General features: G+C 34.8%; 3 protein-coding genes across 5 annotated transcripts; 1 reads left to right on the top strand and 2 right to left on the bottom strand.

Moving 5' to 3' along the window:
- The first annotated feature begins 2,236 nt into the window (after window positions 1-2,236).
- Window positions 2,237-3,709, top strand: LOC145563280 (U-box domain-containing protein 25-like). Its single transcript, XM_081623726.1, has one exon. The coding sequence runs from the start codon at window positions 2,256-2,258 to the stop codon at window positions 3,516-3,518; it is 1,263 nt and encodes a 420-aa protein (XP_081479852.1). The 5' UTR covers window positions 2,237-2,255; the 3' UTR covers window positions 3,519-3,709.
- Window positions 3,710-6,132: 2,423 nt separating this feature from the next.
- On the bottom strand, window positions 6,133-12,269 carry LOC145563279 (ras-related protein RABC1). 2 transcript variants are annotated; one of them, XM_081623724.1, is made up of 8 exons: window positions 12,088-12,269; window positions 11,814-11,947; window positions 9,648-9,716; window positions 8,774-8,839; window positions 8,258-8,379; window positions 7,294-7,422; window positions 6,641-6,756; window positions 6,133-6,476 (listed from the first exon to the last, which is right to left on the bottom strand). In XM_081623724.1, the coding sequence occupies exons 2-7, from the start codon at window positions 11,941-11,943 to the stop codon at window positions 6,649-6,651; spliced, it is 624 nt and encodes a 207-aa protein (XP_081479850.1). In that variant the 5' UTR covers window positions 11,944-11,947; window positions 12,088-12,269; the 3' UTR covers window positions 6,133-6,476; window positions 6,641-6,648. The 2 variants fall into 2 exon arrangements, with proteins under 2 accessions (XP_081479850.1, XP_081479851.1); XM_081623725.1 differs by having other exon boundaries at window positions 6,133-6,472.
- A 1,015-nt stretch (window positions 12,270-13,284) lies between these two features.
- On the bottom strand, window positions 13,285-25,358 carry LOC145563278 (uncharacterized). Of its 2 annotated transcripts, XM_081623721.1 has the most exons (13): window positions 25,204-25,358; window positions 24,940-25,067; window positions 24,507-24,647; window positions 22,990-23,120; window positions 22,253-22,471; window positions 20,351-20,526; window positions 18,275-18,375; window positions 16,072-16,218; window positions 15,296-15,351; window positions 15,157-15,214; window positions 13,998-14,118; window positions 13,607-13,717; window positions 13,285-13,519 (listed from the first exon to the last, which is right to left on the bottom strand). In XM_081623721.1, exons 1-13 carry the CDS (start codon window positions 25,211-25,213, stop codon window positions 13,455-13,457), a joined length of 1,464 nt encoding a protein of 487 aa, XP_081479847.1. In that variant the 5' UTR covers window positions 25,214-25,358; the 3' UTR covers window positions 13,285-13,454. The 2 variants fall into 2 exon arrangements, with proteins under 2 accessions (XP_081479847.1, XP_081479848.1); XM_081623722.1 differs by lacking the exons at window positions 13,285-13,519; window positions 13,607-13,717; window positions 13,998-14,118 and adding an exon at window positions 14,149-14,418.

Genomic DNA, 25,358 nt, shown 5'->3' with positions numbered 1-25,358 from the left:
TTGAGAAATACGTATATTCTTTAGCACTTGTATGACTACATATTTCAATTGTTCCTTTTTTTTAAACAACAAAAAATACTCTAAAATTAATAGGAGCAAGATAAAAGTGTTCATTATACGGGCTAAAAACTAGTGATTTCTCATGTTATTTCCAACTACTTATTAAATTCACAAAAATAAAACTTCAACTCCTTCAAGTATCCATGCATGCAGCACCTAGCTACCTAAAAAAAGTCCAAATTGGAATCAAATTATGGAATCTAGGCCAGGCTTGGGAAAAGGGTGGCAAGCTCTTGTAGTTTTGAGCCTCATTGTCTTCGAGCTTTAAATGTACTCTTAATTATGCTATTATTATTATTTTTTTTTTGAAACAAATTATGCTATTATTATAGTATAGCTTTAGAGTCTTCAACCTTAACTATATATCAAGTAGTTATCAGTGTGTAACTTTGAGTATCGATACCTTTATTTTCATACGTGTAACAAATTTGAAATTTTGAATACATACATTAATGCACATACTATAAGAATCCAAAAATAAATAAAAAATAAATAAATAACTTAAATGACTTTTTTGAAATGAAAGATACACCAAGATTAGGAAAGTTTTCTCTCAACACCGGACCTTGTCTTAGTTTTTTTTTTTTTTTTAAAAGGAGAATTTACTATGTAAGAATAGTGGATCTATACTTGATTAGTCTGACCACATAAACTTTATACAAAGCATAGTTTATTATAAGTGATTACAATTATAATCTTTGACCATATATATAGATAGTAAATTAGAATATGTTGATGAAAATGAGTGAATAACTAAAATGAAAATTATAGCATAAGCAAACTACAGAAGTAGCTAAGCCAGATTTGCACCCAAAACAAATAAAAAATATGTAGTAATAAGCTGAGCTAGATATATATAGTTTGTCCTTATTAGATAATGCAATTAATTATGTAAATCGTAATGATTTAGGCAAGGAATTTTATACTCTCTTTTGTTGCCATATATGCTAATCAAACAGTACTATTTGTTAAATCCATCAATCTTTAATGCTCCATAAATTATGCAATGTTGATTTGGATCACAATTTGGGTGGATTAGCTTTCCCGTTTTATTGCTTCACTCATGAGTTTCATGACCCCCATTAATCACTCCCTACTCTTGGCCCTCCACATCTTTAATTTTATCTCTAGCTTACTCTCTACATCTTTAATTTTCAATGTCATAAATATTTTTGTAGGTAAGGAGAGGTATACAAAAACCCCTTTTGTTATGAGGGTCATGGAGACTTGAATCTTAACCTAGTCACGTATGAAAGTCGGAAAGCTATTCAACAACCCTACAACTTTGATAGATTAATCTTTTAATCATCCCAAAATGACTGTCTAATTTTACTTTTTATCGTATTTCTAAAACCAACCTTACTTTATTTTGGTTAATTTAGAGTAGTCAAAATGTCACTCTACTTTATTCCCAATCTCATATTCTAAAAAGCAAAATCATCCACTCACCTAACTCAGTTTCTGATTAAATACATAGTAAAACAATCAGAATAAACCTATATTGTAGAGAAGGAAAGAGTATACCTCGTGTATACTAATGACATGTTTGTTTGATTCAAAGTTCAAAGATAGCATCAATTACCCTTTCCCTTTAAGTGGGGTCATTATGCCTCCATCACTATCACTAATTTATACTTAATTTTTTTTGTCCATTTTTCCCACCTCTCTTAGTGATGAATGCTAGAACACATAGAGGGAAATGTTAAATAGTGTGGACCAACCCTTTCAATAATCCTAATCTATGCAATATAGTCTGACTATCCCACTATCATAACAATAATAAAAACACCCCAACTTCTCCTCTCTATCTATCACCCCTTCAAAAAATTAGATGTATTTTTTTGGTTTATTCTCTCTTTGATCAATATTTTTACTTTCCCTCATTTCCCTCCCATGTCTCATGTGTTTTGTCTCCCATAAAAATCCCCTCTTTCAACCCCTTATCACCTTCTCTTTTTTAAACCTTGCCTCGAACGCAGGGCCGCAGCAAATGAGGTTTTTTCCACTAGTGAATCGATTTATATATTAACGCTTTTGTGTTACTATATAAATAAAGATACTATATTCGTGATCAATATTAGCCCTAAGTTACTCTACCCCTTTTTTTTAATTTTTTTTTTCATTTTTCCCAAAAAACTTAATCCCCCCCCCCCCCCCCCCCCCCCCTTCCCCCTTTTTTTCTCTTCTAATTTGTGATGAGAGAAATTGGAATGTCAATCCCAGAATTCTTCACATGTCCAATTAGTCTAGAACTGTTCAATGATCCTGTGACTCTTTGCACAGGACAAACTTATGACAGGCCTTCAATTGAGAAATGGCTTGCAGCTGGGAATCTTACATGTCCTGTTACAATGCAGAAGCTTCAAGATTTATCAATGGTGCCTAATCATACCCTTAAACATTTAATTCAACAATGGCATCTTAAGGGTAGTCATAATTATCATCAATTTAATGATGATTATTATGATGATTTTTACAAAGTGGGTAATTCAAAAAATGTCTCCTTTTCTTCATTAAAGCATATTCTTGAATTTCAGGATTCAAGTTTGGAGAAGAAAATACAAGTTTTAGAGCAAATTAGATTATTGTCAGAAGATTTGCCAAGAAAAAATGGGGGTTTAATTCAAATGGGGTTTTTCTCATTGATTTTGGGGATGATTTTTGGTGCAAAAATTACCCAAGAAATGGTTGATTTGGTGGAAAAATCTCTTATTTGTGCAATAAAATTGATGCAATCTTCTAATATAGGAGATTTGAATATGCTTTTGGAAGATTCCAAGTTAGAAAATTTCAAAGTTTTACTACAAGAAGGAAGTTGTATTACCAAGACAACATTGTGCAACATTATAGAGAGAGTTTTTGTTCAATCAAGTTTAGCAACAAAAGAGTTAGCAACCAAAATTGGAAATGACACAAAAGTACTCAAAACTATGGTTGGGTATGTTGATGATCATAAACAAAACTCCGAGCTCGCCGAGGCATCAATTAAGGCCATCTTAAGCATTGTATCAAGCTCATCACACGAGCCATACCGCGAAAATTTGGTTAAAGAAGGGGTGGTTCATACATTGATTGCATACATTTTCGAAGTCGAAAGTGGTAAAGATCACAAGGACTTGGCACCAAAGGCAACAAAAGCTCTAGAATTGGTGCTAGAGTTAGAAAGTGGTAAACAAGCATTTTTGGTAAAAGAGGTGCTTAATAATGGGATTAAGGCCTTAATTAAGATGGTATTTAGAGTATCAGGAGATGATTTAGGGAGTGAAAGTGCAGTAAATTGTCTAATGAAATTGTGTTATGAATCAATGGAAGTTGGTGAAAAAGCAATTTGTGGTGGAATTTTGACACAGTTGTTGTTGCTGCTACAAAGCCAGTGTAGTGGGCGGACCAAGAGTCGGGCCAGGATGCTGTTAAAGCTGCTAAGATCCATGTGGGCTAAGGACCCAATACATGTGTAGTTAGGATTATGTTATGTTATAAATGTGGGGCCAAAAGTTCTATGTTTGGAATGAAAAGGTCAAGGAAGAAAGTTTTTTTTTTTTTTTTTTTTGCAAGTTTGTAATCCTTGTGGCCCTAATGAAAATGGATTTTGGAAGTTGAAATTTTCAGTAAATAAGATTGATAGAGAAAAAAATATATATATTGTATTGGAATCGTTTTTCGATTTATTTACGAGCATTTTCGTTTATGATGATGTTGGTTATGTTTTCTTTTGCTGATTCTAGATATAGCTTATTTAAAACTTCTCATCTTCTTAATTGAGAATAAAGTCCTCGACAATCATGAGGAAGATGGAAGCATCAGCCATGCTCCATCCTCGAATTAAGTTCACGACAAGAGTATCATCTTTCAATTTTTCATTAAGTTGTTTGAGGAGCATAGTAAATGTTTTATGGTTTTAAACATAAATTTAAGGAAAGAAAGTAATAAATATCTTTTCACGACTTGATGTGTTTTGTTAACTCACGTTGGACGAATCCATAAAAATCAATTGTGAAATTTACAAGTAGGAGGTAAACGCAATTTTTTTTATGTGCAATACAATCACTATCAAGTAATTGATACACATGCTATGCTACAAAGCCTGCAATGAAGATTGACATATAAATGCTATATTTAGAGTGTGTTACTATAGTAGACCTGGCAATCGGGTTATTCAGGTCGGATTCGGGTTGGGTCAATTTAGGTCGGGTCAAATTCAGGTCAGCAAATGTTCGGGTCAGGTTCGAGTCGGGTTGGGTCGATTTGGGTTTCGGGTCAAATTCGGGTCAGCACTTTGGGTCAAGTTCGGGTCGGATCAAGTTCGGGTTGGGTCAATTTTTAGGATTAATTTTCGGGTCAATTTCCAGTCGGGTCAATTTCAGGTTGAGTCAATTCGGGTCGGGTCTATTCGGGTCAAGTTCGTGTCGGGTCACCAAAATAAACTACTTAAAAAATATAAAAAATCGTGAGTACCTATTACTTAGGAAAGAAAGAAGCCCTAAACTAAGTAATTCACCATTTCATCCTATTCACTTTAGGATTCGGGTCAATTCGGGTCGGGTCGATTCGAGTCAATTAATTCGGGTTAAAATCGGATTGGGTCACTTAGAGTCGGGTCAAGTTCGGGTTTCGGGTCAATTTCGAGTCAGGTCATTCGGGTCGGGTTTGGGTCGGGTCTGATTGGTCCGGGTCATTTTTGGGTCATTGGTTTCGGGTCAACTTTCAGGTTATTGGTCGGATCAGGATTGTCAAGTCTATACTAAAGTATTCACTATTCCTCATAAAAGGACATGCTATTTTGAGAATATATTTTTTTATGTGACATACTAATGGGATTAGCACTACTCCCAAATTCCAATATTGTGATAACACATTGAGAAGAATAAAATAACTTTAATTTTTTTTTTTTGAGGGAAAAATTACTTTAATTTGAGAGTGCTCATAACCTTTCTATCTTATATACAATTTTCCATCTATTGGCTAATCAAAGCACTAAAAAAGACATTAACTATTGTCAAATCATATTGGTACCCTTTTTCTTCGTATTTGGAGATGCGATTACGTGCTATCTTTTAACATTATATAACTATATAAGTGAATCTAATATTATAAGACTATAAGTTAATAACATATCTCCATCTTTTATTCTCTATGTCCCTGTTTACACTTTATAATAAAATAAAATAAAATTACACGTAAGTTAATTGTCTTGCTAGATCACTTTGAGTGCATTTAAACCACTCCTTTTAATGTAATTGAGAAAGCATCCAAGATTATAATGTAATTGAGAAAGCATCCAAGATTATAAAGTTAATCGTCTACAAATCAATTAAGTACAACCATAAACTACTAATTCAGATTCGCTCTACAAAAATCACTCGATCAATTAAGACCATATTTTAAAAACAATCTTGCCATACTTTGTCTTAAACATCAAACATACGTTCTATATTGATCTTCTAACTTTTCAATCATACAACAAATATCCCAAAAAATATTATAATTCTAATTTAGTCACATTAAACACAAGTTAGGCCAACTAGCAGTCATGTACTAACTAAATTAAAAGTGCAAAAAAGCAAATAAAAAGATGGGGAAAATGGTAGTTCATTTTCAACCATACTCATGCAATATAAATTATGAAATTTGACTATCAACGTCACTATTTCCTTTAGAACAAGTTTTTTATTTTTATTTTTATTTTTAATTTTAAATTAAGTTTGTTAGTGGACCCACATCACGCTCCACAAATCCACCCAAAAAATTTTCCTGCCCAATTCAGGCCTGTCTCTATTTAAACTAAACAGTAAGTAATTACCTATGTCCCATGCTTTTATCTTACTATATATGGAGTTTTTCATTAATATTTGCAACTCATTAATTATCTCTCTTTACCTATTTTGGTAAATTTTTGTTCCTGCATAATAATGCGAGTCCCACTTGATTATCTACCACTTATTTTTATTTTACCATCCAACTACAACAGTAGTTGTTTGGTTGATAAAAACATACAAATAATAAATTACATTTAACAAAAAGTTCTACTCACAAGTCAACCTCAGGTACAATGTTCTGTTTATAGACGATAAATTGAGGCAATAGAAATAAGTCGATACAGTCTTATAGTTTTTAAGGACAATACTTATGCCAATGTTCGCTGCAAGCTTATCCACTCCCAAACATCTCTTTTCCTTCATAAATTTCCAATAATACTAAGAAAATTGATGAAGGAAAACACATGTTTGGGGTGGATGTCCATTCAAATGAGCATTGGCAAAACTGCCTTACAATTTTACATGTAATCATCATTTCACTACCTGTACCATCAAAGAAAAGAACAGAGAATGAAGAATAAGTGGTGCAATGACGCTAAGAATACTAGCATGGAAATACATGCGTATTTCTGCATTCCTCCAAGGTGGTATCTGCACTAACTTTCAAATCGAGGCATGACCAGTCAGTATTACCGATATCAAAGATCAAAACAAATTCAACATTACAAGTTCCAATTTCAGTTTATCAAGCATAAAATTTACAAAGAAACCACCCAGCCACCAACCACACCCAAAAGAAAAAGGCAAAGAACTACAGTGAAAACCTGCAGAATTAGCAACAACCACTTGCAGATTCATCAGCCTCGGGTGGTTTTTGCTTGAAGATGTTTTTCTTTACTCCTGCTGAGCCCTCAGCTAAAAGGCTTGGTGTGTCTAAAACCTGCAATTCACCAGAACAATTCTCATCATCATCTTATGTTTTCATCATTCAACAAAAAAGTATTGTACACTTCAAGAAGAGAGGGGGGATGGGGGTAGAATAAAGAGCTCAGACCTATAACAGACACAAAAAACAGAAATGAAAGTGAGCTCTTATTGCTACTGACTCAGGTGCAAGGGTCACTGTGTCAGACACGAAGTACATGTCCAAATGCAACCTAAATATCTGGTGATTGGCCGTTTTGCACCTGACTGTAAGCATGATCTTTGGCTCAACAAGGAACATGAAACAGCAACATACGTTGGTACAAGAAAAAAATTGTGAAAACCCTAAATTCCTTCCTTTTTGTATTATACACCAAAATTTTAGTAAGAGGCAACACAAATGGATGAAATTATACTAACTGATTACAAATGCAGTATAGGAATTCACAAGTTGATGATCACTGTCAGCAAAGAAGATGCAGATATAATTACTTCAATCCTAGCGCAAAAAAAAAAAAAAAAAAAAAAAAAAAAAACAGCCAGAAAACCTCACCTTCAATACAAGCTCTTCAAAGCATTGCTGCACATTTACACGTGTTTTTGCACTGCATTCAATAAATAAGCATCCATACTCTCTAGCAAAGTCGATTCCCTCTTTCTTTGTAACAACTCTTTCACTTTCCTAACAAGATAGCATAACAGGTCGGTGATTCAATTTATACATAACATAACAACTCGACTTACTTATAAGCAACAACATACACTACAGTGACAAGCAAAGTACAGTATCTTGAATAATTAGACTTGTTCCACAGCTCTTCATTTCTAACGACACCTATGCAGTTATCTAATGTCCAAAAGTCACCTTTGTTCTAGTTTTGGTACAATTGAATAAGAACCTTCCTTTCAAAATATGAAAATAAAGCATCCAGTTAAAAGGTTTGTACAAAAAACGGCCAACACACATTTGATAGATAAAAAAAAATCAAGCAGGGAAAGAAACAAGGAGAAGGGAGGAAAAGACAAACATACAAACGTATTAGTTTAAGAACTGTGGTGCCTTTCAATTTTTTTTGGCTTTGCACTAAATGTACATGAATACAAGTTGCTCTCAAAATAGGTTCTTCAGAAATAGAAACATAAAAAACCACAGCTCAGTTGGGTCAAAGCAACATTAACGTTTAGTTATACAGACTGGACTTGGGCTTGGTCAATCATATTCATATTTTACCCAGTCCTTTTTGTTGTGGAATATTTAATCAATGTCCCATTAAAAGAGTAGGCATTCATTAAATGAAGCTCCTAGCACTGAGGCCCCCCAAATAATTAAAGACGCATACTCTTGATGAAAAAGCAAATCATTATAAATTAAACAGCATTTCTTCAATTTAGGTTTACTCATTTTGTTTCTACCAGACAAGATGTTGGGATCTTGGGGTCTGGGGGCATTCAAAGGGACAGGAGGAAAAACAGAACACAAAGAAAAAGCAGCAAGCAAAATGAGAGACACCAAGTACCTTATCAACTTTATTTCCAACAAGCATTTTGATACAATCTTGGTTAGTCGAATACAGATCAATCTCCTTTGCCCATATGTCACGGAGATTAGTAAATGTGTCTCTCCTTGTCACATCATATACTGTTCCCATCACACGAAGCAACATGAGTGATCACATCACAAACAAACGACAGAGCTCAAGCAAGTCTATAGCAATTTTTTGACTATGCAAAAGATAAAGAAAAGAAACATTGAACTGAAAATTTATAACCATCCATAATACACTAGTTCCGATGGTATAAGCACATCAAGGAGTGATATAACTGAACCAAAAATAACACTGTTCCTCGTAAAGTGTACTATTCTGATGAACCAAAAATAAACCAGCATTTTACAGCAAGATCAATCAGAAAAAAAGTTTGATAATGACAAACAATCCAAGCAACATTATCAACAAAAATTCCTTAATCTTAAAACATAATTCTCTCCGCATTAAGAAACAATAGACCAAGCGAGAAAGAAGACATATATGTACCCATGATGATTCCTTGTGCTCCTCTATAATATGAGCTTGTTAATGTCCTGAATCTCTCTTGCCCAGCTGCAAGAAAGTCAATAAAACTCCATTAGAAGATACTTCAAAAACCTACTTCCCCAGTAGAATTGCAGTCCATCACATATAGTATAATGTTTAAGCAAATATTTCACAAGATGAAATTAGAAAAATGACTGAATACTCCAACAATCTTTTAAAAAGGAGCTAAGAAAATACTTTTTTTCTTTTCACTATAACATCAGTAGATAACTGGAAAACTCTTCTACATGTTAATTTACTAGGATTAATAGAATTACAACTTATACACTTAGTAAAGACGTAAGGAGTGACATAACATGAACAGCCTACACTGCAGTGCAGTTTTAAAATTGGTTTACATTATGGCTTAGTGTCTAAGTTGATTATCAAAAAAGAAAAGATACACAAATCTGGTCTCAAATACACTCTCTTTCCCTGCCTTAGGTGAGAGCCACTTGAAAGGCATTTGGTACTGTTAGACACTAGGCAATGACTCATTGTGCAATGGCAGGCTGAAGATTACTGGGCATAGCATCAAGAGCTCATTCATGAAATAGGCCAAGAAAAACTTCACAAGCAAGTTTACATATTTCTCAATATCGAAAACCTACTTGAAAAATAACCAATAACAAGAGCGAATTCTCCCTAGACTTGTACCACGGAAATAATTTCACAACATCTTATAAAGCTGGATTAAATTGGCCAGGTGAAACAAACAATCTGAACACTTACAAAGTTGGTATAAATAGGGTCAGAATATCATAGACAAATTATAAGGACATTATTCAAGAATATTACTGAATAGGTGCAAACAGTGATAGCGAGGTGCCATTACCTGTATCCCAAATTGCAAGCTTCAGCTTTTTGCCCCCAATGTTTACATACTTGACCTTAAAATCAACACCTGTATGATAGCAATTAACAAGTGAAGATATTGTTGATATAACCACAGCAGATGGCTGTAATCAACATTATAAACCAAAATAGCAAATTGAACTATGTAAAAATAAAATACATAAACCACTACTTATTGTACACAGACCCTTCAATTACCTATCTAATATTCAACATTCAAAAATCGTAGTATTGTATACCTACTTCACTTCACATTGATTCTGTAGAAAATGAACCTTCTAGATCAATAGATCTAAGTAATTTCGGGATCCTCACAACTTGATGACGTTCAATATGGGTGTAAGAGCAATTCAAATTCACTTCTAACGTATAACAACTGAAAAAAAAAACTAGCTTCAAGACTTTCAAGATATGATGCTCAGACTAGGATACAAGTGTCAAATTTTGGAACTCGGGTATGGATCTAAGAGTCTAAAATGGATATCGTATGGGATTAAGGTTTTGATTGATAGGGAAAAAGATAAGAATGACAAGGATACATTTCTAATTTACAAACTTATGCTCCCCCCGTTTTTTTATGGTTTTTTTTTTTCTACAATTCATTTGGTCAAACTTTAAAAACATTCACCATATATTGTAATTTTAAAGAATAAAGCTAATCGTGTGAAAATGGATACATTCGTCTAAATATGCAGTCTCATAATATCAACTTTTAAAAAATTTACAACTATGATAATAGAAATATTAATGTCAAAGTGGTACATTGAGAAACGGGCAAAATGCAAATAGGAAGATAAGAAAAGAACACAGGGTGTACATAAGTTCAAAGGTTTTTCATTTCATGGTCAGATTTTAGTGTCCAATATCCATATTTCTAGAGTGTCAAGTATCCGACATAAATATTTGAGCGGAAATGAGACGCCCGAGCATTTGAAAACTAATTTTAAGCTAAAATAAATCCCCAAAATCTCCAGCTCAAAATAAATTACCAATCCATTATCACAGTGAGAATAGTGCTATGTAAGAGCATATGCTAGATGTGATTTGCTGAAAGATCCACCAATTACCAAACCTTAGAGACCATTGCATGGCTAATTCCAGGAGACATGTGGCGTACTTATCCATAGGTGAGGCACATGAAGGTAAACCTATCCTCTTTTCCGTAATTTTAAGGATTCAAGCACATCCCCCCCCCCCCCCCAAAAAAAAAAAAAAAAAAAAAAAAAACCCACTCCGCCGGCCAAAAAAAAAAAAAAAAAAACTCTCACTCTCTCTTCTTTCCTTTGCCCCCCCTCCCACTCTAGGCTCCTCTTCTCACAACCTTTACTCTTATACTCTCTTCTTCTAACCAACCATGTTTTTTATGCATTAAGTACAAGTTACTCCAATAGCTCAACATCATTTGCATCTCATGTCACGGAGTACACCCACACCTTACTCCTACTTCCTGAACCCTATTATAGTAATGCCCACTGCCTAGTATTGTGTTTATTGCTTCATGGACATTACTTACCCGGTCAGATGGGTCCCAAAGAATACTCCATCGTCACACATTCTCCGATGATGCCTCTAAATTCTGTTCCATCATTATCACTTTGCACTATTGCACTAAAACATCAGCAAACTTCATAACCTATTGTTCTTTCCCTTATTTTTCAGGCTACACCATTGTAGTACAGAACGTAACGTCTTAGATCCTTCCCAATTCCCAAAGCAAAAATTCAACATATTCTTACATTAGTTACATATACACTACTCTCCTATTCCTCAATTATATTCCTCAAATTCCCAATACCTATACATACATTCTCATTACAATACTTTTCAAATAGGAAATCTCATCAATCATCTTGCTTAAGATACTGGTAATTGCAATGAGCTGATTCCAAATCATTGTGATATACAACTAATAATATGACAAATAAAAATCATTTTAATCCAAATTCTTCACAATTAATCATAACCCATGTTTCAGATACACTAAAAATCAAAACTTATCAATCCATAAAAATTAAAAAAGAAAAAAAAAAAGCACCCTTTATCCTAAAACCCTAAAAAAAAAAAAGGATATATTGTAATTACAAAAAAAAAAAAAAAAAAAAAAAAAAATTAAAAAAATTATACATAAAAAAAAGGAAATGCGTACCAATTGTAGGAGAAAGATCTTCAAAAGTATCGGAAGTGAAACTCAACAAGAGACTACTCTTTCCAACACCAGAATCACCAATCATCAATAACTTAAACAAATAATCGAATTCTGGTGAATTTGAATCCATAATCCTTCAAAGAATAATCAAGCAGAAACTTAGATTAGAAAAAAAAATTAAATAAATAAACAATGCAAAAGAAACAAAAACATAAACCAATAGAAGAAAGAAAGAGAAAAAAAAAATAAAAGTGATTAACATAATTGAAATTACCTGAGTAATTGTAATAATATTAATGGATGAGATGTGAAAATCAAAGAGAAGAAATTAGGAGAGAGAAAGCGTGAATGTGAAGATCGGAAGCAAGACGAACCGCCGAGAATAAAAGAAATGACCGCTTTTTGACTTTGCTAGTTTCAGCCTTCAGGCACCTGGCACCTTTTATTTTCTTTTCTTTCTTGTGTTGTGTAAGAATTTCGGAACTACGGATCCGAAGAGTCTGACCTGTGAAGCTGAAGTGATTAACTCACTTTTAGTGTTTTAATTAATAAATAACCCGTTTTGTGTGTGGTCAGCCACATCATGTGACCACTAAAATAAAGTAACCCGTTTAAAACTGACAAAGTAACCCCTGTAATACTAATTGAGTAACCCCTATAACACTAACTGAAAACCCTATATCACTAACGAAGCAACCCCTTTAACACTGATCAAGAAATCTCTATTACAATGACGAAATAACCCTGGCCAGCCACATATAAGACTTTGTGTTTAATAAATGTTTTTTCGAGTTTATTACTCCAATTGCTTGATTTCATTAGTGATTTTTAAAGTTGTGCTAGTTATTAGACATTGTTTTTTTTTCCTAGGTTGGGGGGATTGATTGAGGGAGAGGGTGGAGGGAGGGATTTGGGTTGTTATGCTTTGATTACTTACTTTTGCTATGAGCGCGGGGCGAGAGGGGGCGGGAAGGAGAGATTCGGATTGTTATGCTTTTGATTACTTGCTTTTGTCGTGAGCGTGGGGGAGAGGGGTGGAAACAAGGAAGGGGAGATTCAATTTATTCAAACAATGTGTTGATTACTTACTTTTCCCGTGAGCTAATAAAATCTAGTAAAGTTATTGCTTGGTGGTCATAATTTACATGTTTATTTAACCGTTATGTAATATGAAGTACATATTCTCATATCTTGAGGATCTTTAGCGAGCTTTATTTACTCGGTACATAAAATTAAACTCTATGATATTGTTGTTGATTATGATCATATTTGAGGTTATTGACATCCAACGTGAGAAAAGACCACTTGAAACTTGAAAATCCATCAGAAAAGTGATTCAATTTGTTATTGTTATTGTTATCTCAATGCATTGTCGAAAGAATCATGTATTATATCTGTAACAATTGAGCATGTATAACCATAGGGAATTTGTTAATCGATCCCTGATGATACGATTTCACTCATCGACAGGAAGGGAGATCCTTGTTCTGTATAATTTGGTGTTGAAAATCAAAATTGAGTTAAATACAAGTAAATCAATTTTCTCAACATACTTGCACATACAAGATCGCACATTCATTTCTAACCGAATAAATAAATAAATTCAAAATTATCTAGGCCTGAGGGAACGAAAAAGATCAGTCATAAGCAAAATTGCATACGAAGCAATCCCTCTGCTGATCCCAGCCACGCATCCGTATTGTTGCCTTCATAAAAATTAAATAAATAGTAAATAAAAGAAAACAGCTTTGTTTCATATATTGCACATCAGAAAGCAACCAAGAAAAACCTACCTGCGCTTCCTTGCCAGCATGCAGCCATCGGGACACAGCTCGAAAGTTTCTCCTTAAACAGCATTTCACCTGATTTAATATTCCAAATGCGCACTTTGCAGTCCTCACCTCCTATGTAAAGTACATGTATAAAAAGTATATCAAACCCATGATAAAAAATCTAAGGAGTTAGTGAGGTATGTCGGTTGAGTAATTTCAGACTGAGATCAATCTGGTTGATTAAGACTTAATTATTGGGCTAAATTATTATAAGCCGTGAAGGTTTGGACAATTAAAGGATGGTTTTAGTTTAGGTCAATTTTCATAGGTTTTAGGAAACTATCTCAAACTTCCAACTGTTAGACCCAAAATTCATTCACGATCAGCACAATAGCCATGCGACAAGACATACCTGACATAAGATAACGCTCACTTGCATCAGTTGCAAGCTTGATATGACTGTGGGAGTTCACGTGACCTTCGTAAGATTGTACAGGCCCTCGTTTAGTCAGGCGATGATCGTATAGATATATCTGTAGAATAATAAGTTTCTCCATAGTAAGCTCCATAATGTAGATAATTTCTTGCACACGTATTATAAAACTTGATGTTAATGCAATAAATCAAAGGAGCCCGCTTCCGATGAAGAATATTTTCCTTATGTGTGAGAAGTAATCCTCCTCTTACTTAGAGTTCGTGTCAAGATAGTCTACAATTTTGATGTAGTGTTACCAGGATATTTCTAACATGTTTTTTGCACATATGGTAATGCACCATTTCAAAAAGCCAGGCAAACATTTCCCCAAATCAGTTCCACTTTCCAGATGCAAGACCTGGATTTTCAATTGCGCACAACTAGAATTACATAAAGGACTGCTACCAGAAAGAAACAACTCCTTAAAACTCGAAACATAGTGCAATGGGCAAGAATTGCACCTCTGACTAGTGCCTAGGGGTGCTAATTGAGTTGAGCAGCTCGCGAGCAACTCGTACTCGACTCGGTCAACGTTCGGTCAAAACTCGACTCGAGTTAGCTCGACTCGAATTCGACTCGACTCGAGATGTTAACGAGCACGAGTTGAGCAAGCTCTAACTCAACTCGATAAGCTCGTGAGCAACTCGTTAATATAATATTAATATAGAATTTACAAACAAAGTTACTATCTTTAAACAAATTTGACACTTATTAAGCCTTAATTTATATCATAAAAAAAGAAAGAGTAAATTTTTAATAAAATCTATATATAATAAGGAAAACAATATAAATTGAACAAAAAATAAATAAAGGCATATAATAATAAAAGGACCAAAATTTTAACGAGCAGATTGTGAGCTACTCGACTCGACTCGAAACTTTAACGAGCACGAGTCGAGCAGGTTTTATTTGCTCGAAACTTTAGCGAGAACGAGTTGAGCACATGTAAAAAGTTTTCGAATTGAGTCGAGCACCCCTCAGCTCGTGATCGACTCGCTCGATAAGCACCCCTACTAGTGCCAAAATATACATTTTAGACCTCATGAAGATAGACATGTAAGGAAACATGCTTGAAATGCAAGATTGAGTTACTGACCGATCCATCCATTGAGCTTGCCAAGAAGTATTGGTCATACATTTGAAGTGACTCCAAACTACAATTTTGACCTGGCAAAGTTTAGTAGAAAAAAAATACATTAAATAATTGATAACTATTTCTGGAAAGGAACACTAACCAGCATATTGATGAAGGCATGTATACTGTAGAAGAAGGTTGTATATTTCCTTTAAGCTGCACAAAAATAGAAAGGTAGAGACAATTAACACATAATTAAACATTAGATGCACGTTGCCCATAACTACTTGAACCAAGTATGGAAGGTCCTGTTTTCGTTATGCATCTTACAAATGTTGAGCTTGCCTTACCATCTCAAGTTTGCAATGGCTTATTTTCAAAGAAGTAAAAGCAAATACGAACATGTTGACTTAAACAAGGTTTAATAATGTTTATTTTTGCTCTTTTTTGAGCAATCAGGGGGTGGCAGTGTGGCACACAGGGCAATAATAGTTGCTTGGTAAGAAAATACATAGTCCAGATTTGTGTGTTTGTGAGAGAGGAGGGGGGGGGGGGGGGGGTAGGGTGGGATGGGCTGCAGAGGATTCATTCAGGAACATTATGCGTTCTGTATAATGAAAAGAAGCCTAAAGCAGGCCTTACAGCTAGAGCTTACAGTTTATGGCTGAAGAACCAAAGCATTGCCATAGCAAAGCAGGTTAGAACAGCACATCAGAAATCTAGATGGCAGAAATCCAAGTTTGAATCACAGCAGAGGTAAAGGGAGATCACAAAGCGACCTCACTACTAAAAAGATCATGAATTCAATGACAATTTATTCGAAGTAGACTTTCTACAATTTTCAGAACACAGCCAGATCCAGACATAGAGGTGAGAAGAAAAATAAAAAGAAAAAAAGTACACAGTGAGGCCATATTCTTTATCAGTGTCAATTACCACAAAAGGTTTAGTCCTTTTCTGACCAGGTCTATTTGAATCATCAGAAGGGTGCAATAAACTGTGACGAGCAAGATGACGTTGCTGTTGCCGAACGTCAACTGTTATTATTGCTCCCTTTCTCAGTCCACAGAGAGCAACATTCCCCTGTGACATCAAAACGTTAAACCAGTTATACTTTGTTTACTTCAGAAAAAACCTAAAAAGCCTAAGTCCCTCAAAATCATAATAGCTGTACATAAATAAGATAGATTTAGACAGAAAGAGAGAAACTCCACTTTCAGCTGAGGATTTTTCATAGCAGGCAGTACTTATGAGTTGTAACATATACGAAGTATAGTCTAAGAAATACCTCAACCAGTAGTACTAACTAATGCACCAAGTTTTTGGCTAGTGGTTTTGCGCAAAATGCCCACAACAGGTGGGATTCAGGCATGATGCTCAGAATGCACTAAAAGAACACACATACATATATATAAGAGCATGACATTTTGACAAAAAAACGTGTATTTGTTACTTTATTTTTAACAATTGATATTAAATAACACATACCACATTTTCTTTTATCATAATGTCATATTCTTTACATATGTACTAGTGTTCTTTAGCAACCCCAAAACAGGTTTTCCCTCTACCCCCCACAACTTCACCTCTCTCATCCTAAGCCATCTTTTCCACAACATATTGGCAGTAAACGAACATCTCATCATTGAAATCCCCAATTACCAATGGCTGCATGAGTGGAGAATCAACAACCAAATCCTCAACAAATTTTCGTTATCTACAAACACACACACACTTTATCCACCTTTTTTCTTACACCCCCTAACCACGTCAACACACTTTCTCTCGGTCTCCTATTGGCTTAATTTGTCTGAAACAGTAAAATATACGATGATTCTGAAACCAAAGGTAGTACATACATCAAAAGGTATCATCTTTAACAAGTTCAAATTGTAAACTTTCGATATTTCTGGAAAAATATGCAAAGAGATAGCCATATATTGGATCTTGAAAAGAAAAAGAAAAAAAAACTGAAGGAATAAAAAGTTAAACATATCTTTCTCTCTGTTATCAGTCTTATCACAGGTCAGCACTCAGCAGAATAGGATGCAAATCAGGGAAGCCTCTTCAAAATAAATTCGTTATAAAGAAAAATAGCATAAGTTTTTGAAAGTTGTGCTATGGATCAAAGGGGTAAATAGGTTCATTTATTTCTAATATTCTGAATAAAAGCTCCACATGGTTTATGCCAGTAGTCTAGTAGTACAATTTCTAAGGAGGTGCCTAACACATGTATCTACCCAGGCTCGCCCCAAGCTAGATTCACTCCTTGCCCAGCACCTGCCAGCTTATTAAAGTACATGCCAAACATTAACACAGGGAAATAAAAAGGTTTAAATTCCTTATACAATATAAAATCCATGGCAAGGTTTAGATCAGCATCATGACTGCATCCATCAGTTATACAGTAAAATCAGCTATGGCACTATGCAACCCTATTGCCATCCAGTGCTACCTTAATATAATTACATCAACATGCAAATTGTATATTATGTAAACAGATAAATTGATGTTCAAAAGATGAGACTAAGGCAGAGATAAGTAGAAATTCAGAGCTTGCTCGCTCATGGAGTCGTGGGAGAAATTCAACATAAATTAATAAAACTTCTACTATGAGCTACAACAATTTTTCCACCCAAAATCCAGGAGAGTTATTGTTTCAAAAAAAAAAAAATGAAAAAAAAAAAACTCACTATATCTATTATTTGTCAGGAAAGGGATAAGAGACAGAAAAAAAAAATTGTAGGTAATATGTAAAGAGACACCACACTAAGGAACAGGCCTAGCAACCACTTCTTAAGAAACAAATAATGTAGATAAGAATATAATTTTGCTGTTAAAGAAATTCATCCATGTAATTGTGCTTGGTGACACAATAGTATTTAAATTCTAATACACTACATCGTGAATGAATCAATTCTATGCTTTCTAGGCAAATTAAGACACGTCATCCACTTCCCACAAAAAGTTTATGCCATCTACTGTACACAAAACCAAGCAAAAGAAAAGGGAAACACGAGGCAAAAAGATATGCCCTCAGATCATGGAAAGAAAAGTCATGCATGAAGTAATCAGCACACACGGGATAGCACCATTAAAGTCTGCAGAACCAAACCAAACTTCAAGAGAATTAAATTACCGACTGAATAAATTTCACTGATAACACATCACTTTTACTACGGCATAATGTAGATGATACTCCACTTTCCAAATCCACCAATGTAGCTCCTAGGCTGGTGCCTACAAAAACCATGAGGAATGAGTTATCATGTAAAGTTCAAGAAAGGAAAAATCCATGCAGATCTGTTGTTTTGTTATGATTTGCATGCAGGAGTTAAAGGATTTAGAGTAAGATTGACAGCCATATGCCCCACATCAGAAGTCAGCCATATTTGCATTTCTAAATGATATCTTGCATAGCCTCCAGGACCTAGATAGCCAGAACATCAAATTTTGTCAAGTCTCAATCCTAATCTTGTAAAATTCAGAATATCTTCTTTTAAATCAAATGACTTCAACTACTCAACTTGTAAAGACTCTAAAGTCCTTAATTTACCCGTTCCTCTTATCCTGGCCTTGTATAAACCACAGCTTATGAAGTGGATCTTTCCAAAAATTTACCATATTCCTAGTCTCTAAAATGTCACAGCATCTATAATTGTCTGGCATACAAGACTTTTATGGCATTGGGATTATAAACCATTCTAAGTCCCATACAATATCACTGAATTTATCAACTTAAATGCACTTCATTATTCACCGATATTGCAGTTTGCCCAGCTAGATATGTACATGCAAACACCATAACTATCTTCAGTTCTTCTCACAGCCTTTGATTTAGTTAAGGATACAAGATTTCCTGCATCATATCCTGATAATAAGAGTATCACCCTATAGTCCCTACATATTGTAAAGCGGCCAAAATATACATGAAAAAGGTAATGGAAAAGGCAGCTGATATCCAAGCTACCTTACAAGTGTTTCTGCAAAGCTGATTTAATCTCCATGAGCCCATTCAGCAAGAAAGATGACACCTGGGAAGTTCCAACACTAAATTGAAGGCATGAATACTTACAAGGATCTCCCACCAATTACAATAAAAAAAAGGCACAATATTGCAAAGAGATATGTGAAACTAGTCAAGCCTTTGGTCCACCAGATAATCCAACTTGCAACAGATGATATCCAGATCAATACACATCAAGGGTAGAAGAATCCAAATTGAATACTAGAATCTCATGAATTCGAATTCACTAGGGTAATTCTACGTCTTGAAACATAACAAAGACCAACAGGAAGTAAGAACATTTTGAGTAATAGCGATTACCATAGTGGACAAAACACTATCAGAAAAATGCAACAAAAAACGAAAACAATAGGAAACCCTCGTCACAAATAGCCTTTGTTTTGACCTGTCTAATTTACCTTTAGGCTAGCCATTCCTTAATGCTTTAAGTAGGGCAAAAACATTAGGAAACCCTCGTCACAAATAGCCTCTATTCTGTCTCGTTACCTGTAGGCTAGCCATTCCTTAACACATAAGTAGGCCAAAAACAAACAAACACCAGTTGGCCACTATCATAGACTCACTCCATTGTGTTTTTGTTTTTTTTTTTTTAATGAAAAGTTAATTGAGTCAAGTCACCCCATCACATACCTTACCAAAGTACAAACAACAAGCAATAATCTCATCGCCTCAAATGCTACATCAAAAAAATATTGCCACTTACTAAAGCATTTTCATCACCTAGATTATTCTAATTAGAGAGACAAATCTATCAGCAAACAACTTCCACATCAAATAAAAAGTGGATCAGCCAGATTTATAAATGTAGGTTACCATACAGTAGGGTGAAAAGATAGGATTAGAATACCAAACGTGTAACATAAGTGTACTTGTATATATATAGCACAGATTAAGCAGGAGAATGACAACCGTGTCCAGACTCCAGAGAATGCACATAAATAAAGATATAGAGGGCACCCATGAGGGGGGGGGGGGGGGGGGGGGGGGGGGGGGGGGGGAGGGCACTGCAGCACATGGCACCCATGGCAATATTGCCAGATTTTTATTGTGGCAAACACAATGCACTCTTTTCATTTAAGAAGTAAATGCTAATTAACAAACTTACTATGGTTCTATTACAGAATGTAAGAAGGGGTGAACAATAAATCATGTGAAAAGTAAATGATTTCAGAATTTTCAGGAACTTACCAACAACAGCTTTATGGCCAGTGTGACTGGTCTCTGCCCCCCATATAGTACAATTGAGTGCAACATGTCTTCGCAATCTCCCAACGACAGCAAAATTTGAAATCAGATCCACAGGATCAGCCAGATTTAGAATATAAAGCGCACCACCAGATAATTCTGACCCCAATGTTGTAATTCTGTCATCATATGTTAAAGAAAAGTGGAATCGACACAACAACAAAAGCATGAAGGCATCAATAATCCAGCAACAGAACCCAGAACCCCAGTTCAGACAACATCGTCAACATGTACATTCCCACATAGATCCAGAAAACATGGGGTGAGAGGAGAGATAAAATTGCAGAGCTCCCACACATCCAAGTAGGGAAGATAAGCAGCTGACCCAAACTGCAATAGAGCGTGGCATAGCTTGATTTGACAAGCAGCAACTCAAGCCTAAGCTAGAACTTGTCGAGCTCAGAAGATTCCGACTTGGTTCAGCTCACAACTAGACTCAAGCTAGAACTAAAGATGAATGCAAGAAACAAGTTGCAGCCAGCAAAATACTAATTCATATTACAAAATTCCTTTTTTTTTTTTTTGTTTTGCTACTGTTATGATATCCTCATAAGCATTTTGTGAAATCTATACTAGATATAATGACTCATAAGTCATATCTCATTAATTACCAAATAAATTGTAACTAAAAAAAAAAATTAAATTGCTTATGAGCTTTCCAATCCAAGTCAAGTCTGCTGAGCTCAACATGTTAAGGTCTAAAGTGAAGTTAGACTAAAAAAAAAAATTAAATTGCTTATGAGCTCCCACACATCCAAGTAGGGAAGATAAGCAGCTGACCCAAACTGCAATAGAGCGTGGCATAGCTTGATTTGACAAGCAGCAACTCAAGCCTAAGCTAGAACTTGTCGAGCTCAGAAGATTCCTACTTGGTTCAGCTCACAACTAGACTCAAGCTAGAACTAAAGATGAATGCAAGAAACAAGTTGCAGCCAGCAAAATACTAATTCATATTACAAAATTCCTTTTTTTTTTTTTTTGTTTTGCTACTGTTATGATATCCTCATAAGCATTTTGTGAAATCTATACTAGATATAATGACTCATAAGTCATATCTCATTAATTAACAAATAAATTGTAACTAAAAAAAAAAATTAAATTGCTTATGAGCTTTCCAATCCAAGTCAAGTCTGCTGAGCTCAACATGTTAAGGTCTAAAGTGAAGTTAGACTAAGCAGCTCATTTAAATCAAAGTTTGAGCATGCCAAAAGCTAGCAAATGGACTCGCTGATTAGTCCCTCATTATCACCCCTGCCTCTAAGTATGATATTAGGGAAAAAGAAACATAAGCCCCAATGCAAGGTAGTCAGCCGTGATCTGGCATATGACCCTAGTCTCTGTCACCACTCTGCACCTAACCTTAGACCCTGACCTAGCTAAGAGAATGTAATGTCTAATGACAGCACTCCTTACCTCCAAAAGGAGGTATTTGAATTTCTAATTTTTTGACAACCTGGTGTCAAATAAAATATTTTTCAGTAAATAGTATGGGTGCACAACACTAATAGCTATTGACCGATTATTCACAATTGTGCTATTCGTGAAAATATATATATATATATATATATATATATATATATATATATATATATATATATATATATATATATATATATATATATATATATATATATATATTAAGTTGCCTAAAAGAAAGACAGAAAGTGGCATCACATAATGTAATTTATAAATAAGGCACAAATTATATGGTGGGTAAAATGTTTCTAGAATTCAAGGACCACAATTTACAGAATTTCATGTATATGATCTATATAAAAGGTGAGTTTGTTGACAAAATTGTGCAAGACATAGAATAGGTAATGTATGTCGATCATGAATGGATACAATGCATGTTGCCGAGCTGAACTATTATTATCTGCCGCATCGTATTCTTTTCTGGATAAACTTATTGAAGATATGCTTGATGGCATAATCAATGTGGATCCGTTGAATTTCCAAATATCTTTGAGTGTCTGGTTGGAGCCAGAGTCATCTTGTTCAGGCCAAACAAACTCTGCAGCAGTTTTGTGACCATGCTGCCCAACATCTCCAACATCAAAAAGACTACACAAGAAAAGCCTTCAGATGTTAAAACATAAGTAGCAATTGACAACTCAAAAATCTACAAAGGATTATTTACACGGAGCATATCACTCTTACAAGTTACGGTTTGAACAGAACTGATAGGCAATAGCAGCTATTTTATACTTTGTTTCAGAAAGCAACATAATCTAACTCGGGTTTTTCAAAACTGAGTGCATTGAAAACTGACAATAAAAAACAAAAAAAACTGGAAATGACTTTTTCAGGCTTCCACATTTTTGTTTTCGGTTTTCAACAAAAAAAATAAAAAATAAAAATATTAATAAAATCTAGAAACAAAAAATGCTATAGTTTCCAAATTTCCGTTGTCATTTTTCAAAACTAACATGATTAGTATAAGTATGACTAATTAAGTTCATTATACAGGCTATAATAATATAGTATGGCTTACAATAAGCTATAAAAACCAAAAACTGAAAATCAGCATTGATACCAAACGGGCCAGTAAATACAAAGGTAACATATTAGACCCAACATACCTCAAGGAACCATTCATACCACCCGTTATTAAAGCATCTGCAGCACATTGGCCCTCAGGTGTCTCAACAGTAATGTGTGTTAAGGCCATCGAACAGTCAGCATCCTTTTCTACATCCTGATATTTCCAAACCTGTAATGGATAATTATCCTTCTATCAGAAAAAGATAGAATAATACGTATGAGGAGATGGTTTCAAGGAGAACCCATTGACTCAAACATGGGTTGGGGTCCATGTCATGGAAGAAAGAGACTAAATGATTGGGGTTGGGACTAATGACTTTTCTACACCTGTTTGTAATTTTCTGAAAACACTAATATCTAGAGTATACATAACACAGACATATTCTTGTGTAAATCCTTGCAGTCACTGTATAAGAGTGACAAATTCTTAATCATTCAAACTCTGCAACCTCTGGTGGAACTTAAAAGCTCTAACAAGGTAAAGTCTGTAGTCCAACCTCCTGTCAACAGAATCAATACCAAGGCAACAGCTGCTTGCACATACAAATTCCTTACAAAGCCCTGCAACCAGACGGCTATGAGGCAAATTCTAATTGTGCAATGTGCAAAGATATAAATGCCGCAACCACATAAATACTTTTCCCTTACCATGAATCCTGACTGCTTGAGATGTTTATAGAGACTTAGATGTGAGCCTCATAATTAAGAGCTTTTCTAATGCAGGAGTTGTTTTGGGAGGAAGAGTGTTATAAAATGCATTCAAATTTTATTTTTTTGATGTAACAATATGGAATTCTTGCTCCCTCTTGGTTTTGGAATCTTTTTAAGCATCACAGCTTTGCCAACTATATCCCCCATTTTACTCTTTGACAGATCCTCTATGACCTCTATGACCCCAATCATGCTCAACATACGTACAAACTTGACTTTTTCCTAACTGCCAATTAAAACTCTTTCTTTCTATTCTCTTTAAAGGCATATGTACTGGTACATTCACTCGATCCTCTCCAGTTTGCAAGCCAAACTAGCTGGTATACTGAACATGGACACAAAATATGTGGACAAACTAGCCAAAGTGCTCTTTAGAAGGGACTATCCCTTCGGCAGGCATTCAGATGGTCACTTTGGAAATATCTTACTATGGTACATTTTCACTATAAGAACATCATCAACCAAGTATATTCACACCTAAAGAAAATGTTCCTCAAAGCTTGTTCTCAACATTCTTAGGACATAAATTTCTCATGGAAAAAAGAGTTTCAGAATATAAGCTCCGGAAATTTGGAATCATAATACTATTAGATGCCAAGCTCACAATTAGATGGACAGTGCAGTTTACAAACAACTGAACAAGTACCAAAAAGAGACATTATGTATACAATGTCATTATTATTACCATTACAGTTAGACAAATGCCCCTAACGAGGCTCTCATCCATAGCGAGGCTAAGTCACACAGAGGTATCTGATGTACACAGCCTCACCCTAAGATTGCAAAAGGGCTTTGCATTCTATCAAGGATCTGATGCACGCAGAAAGAGCATTAAAAAAAATACCTTTGGTTTCGAGACCAGCTTCTTTTTGCATTCTTCTTGAAAGCTACCCTTTCGATCACTTAAATCAACAGTACTACCATACAATTCCCTACATTGAAGCAGCTTAGAAATTTTAATATCCTTCTTAAGCTTGATTGGTACCTATAATAGATATTACAAAATCAGAAAAATAAAATGATATGCCAAATTGCCAATTGCCAATTGCCAAATTTTACTGAATATTGATGAACGCAGACCTAAGGGCTAAATATAAGAAGCTAAACTAATATATAACACCAATCGTCACATGATTTTGTTATAAGGAAATATATTTTACATTAACATGACACCCTAAAGCAATTCATTTTTAACAAAATACAAGATTCAGCGAAATGGGTATCCCTTACAAATCAAAAAAAATTGAACCTTTGAAGAAATTACAAGGAAAACTGACCTGGGTTGGCAATGAAACAGAGTTTTGATCAGGAGGAACTGATTTAGGTTTACGGGAAGAACCAGGAATCGGACCCTTAATTGGGAAGTATCTGTTCTTATCTGGGTCGTAATAAAACCCAGGTAAATCTGCAAATTCATACAATAATTGCATTAATCAAACAATTTTTTTTTTTTTTCCTATGAATATATAAGTTGTGAATAAAAATTGCAAAGAATTAATCCTTAGTAGTATAACCGAAGAAGAAAATGAAATTAAAGGTACCTTGTGGCATGTCCGGCGAAGTGGGAAAGTTGACGACGGTGTTTGATTATCAACAACAAATTCCGGTGCTTAGGTAGACAGTGGAGAGAGAATTTGGCGAATTGGGAGTTTGGAGTTGTGACAGACTATACGTTACTCGTAAAAGTGTATGTGCA

The sequence above is a fragment of the Chenopodium album genome, chromosome 10 (genome assembly GCF_948465745.1).
Source record: "Chenopodium album chromosome 10, dcCheAlbu1.1, whole genome shotgun sequence".
NCBI lineage: Eukaryota > Viridiplantae > Streptophyta > Magnoliopsida > Caryophyllales > Amaranthaceae > Chenopodium > Chenopodium album.
This window is presented reverse-complemented; position numbering and strand designations above follow the sequence as displayed.

What these genes read in the sequence shown, in the direction of transcription:
- LOC145563279 (XM_081623724.1), bottom strand. Translation starts at nt 11,943, where the DNA reads ATGGATTCAAATTCACCAGAATTCGATTATTTGTTTAAGTTATTGATG. An exon ending in GCTTGCAATTTGGGATACAG is followed by an intron (nt 8,840 to 9,647) that starts GTAATGGCACCT and finishes ACTTTCTTGCAG; the next exon opens with CTGGGCAAGAGAGATTCAGG. An exon ending in AGCACAAGGAATCATCATGG is followed by an intron (nt 8,380 to 8,773) that starts GTACATATATGT and finishes TGATGGGAACAG; the next exon opens with TATATGATGTGACAAGGAGA.
- LOC145563278 (XM_081623721.1), bottom strand. An exon ending in CTGTTTCATTGCCAACCCAG is followed by an intron (nt 24,648 to 24,939) that starts GTCAGTTTTCCT and finishes TATCTATTATAG; the next exon opens with GTACCAATCAAGCTTAAGAA. An exon ending in TGGCCATAAAGCTGTTGTTG is followed by an intron (nt 18,376 to 20,350) that starts GTAAGTTCCTGA and finishes TGGTTTTTGTAG; the next exon opens with GCACCAGCCTAGGAGCTACA.
- LOC145563280 (XM_081623726.1), top strand. Translation starts at nt 2,256, where the DNA reads ATGAGAGAAATTGGAATGTCAATCCCAGAATTCTTCACATGTCCAATT.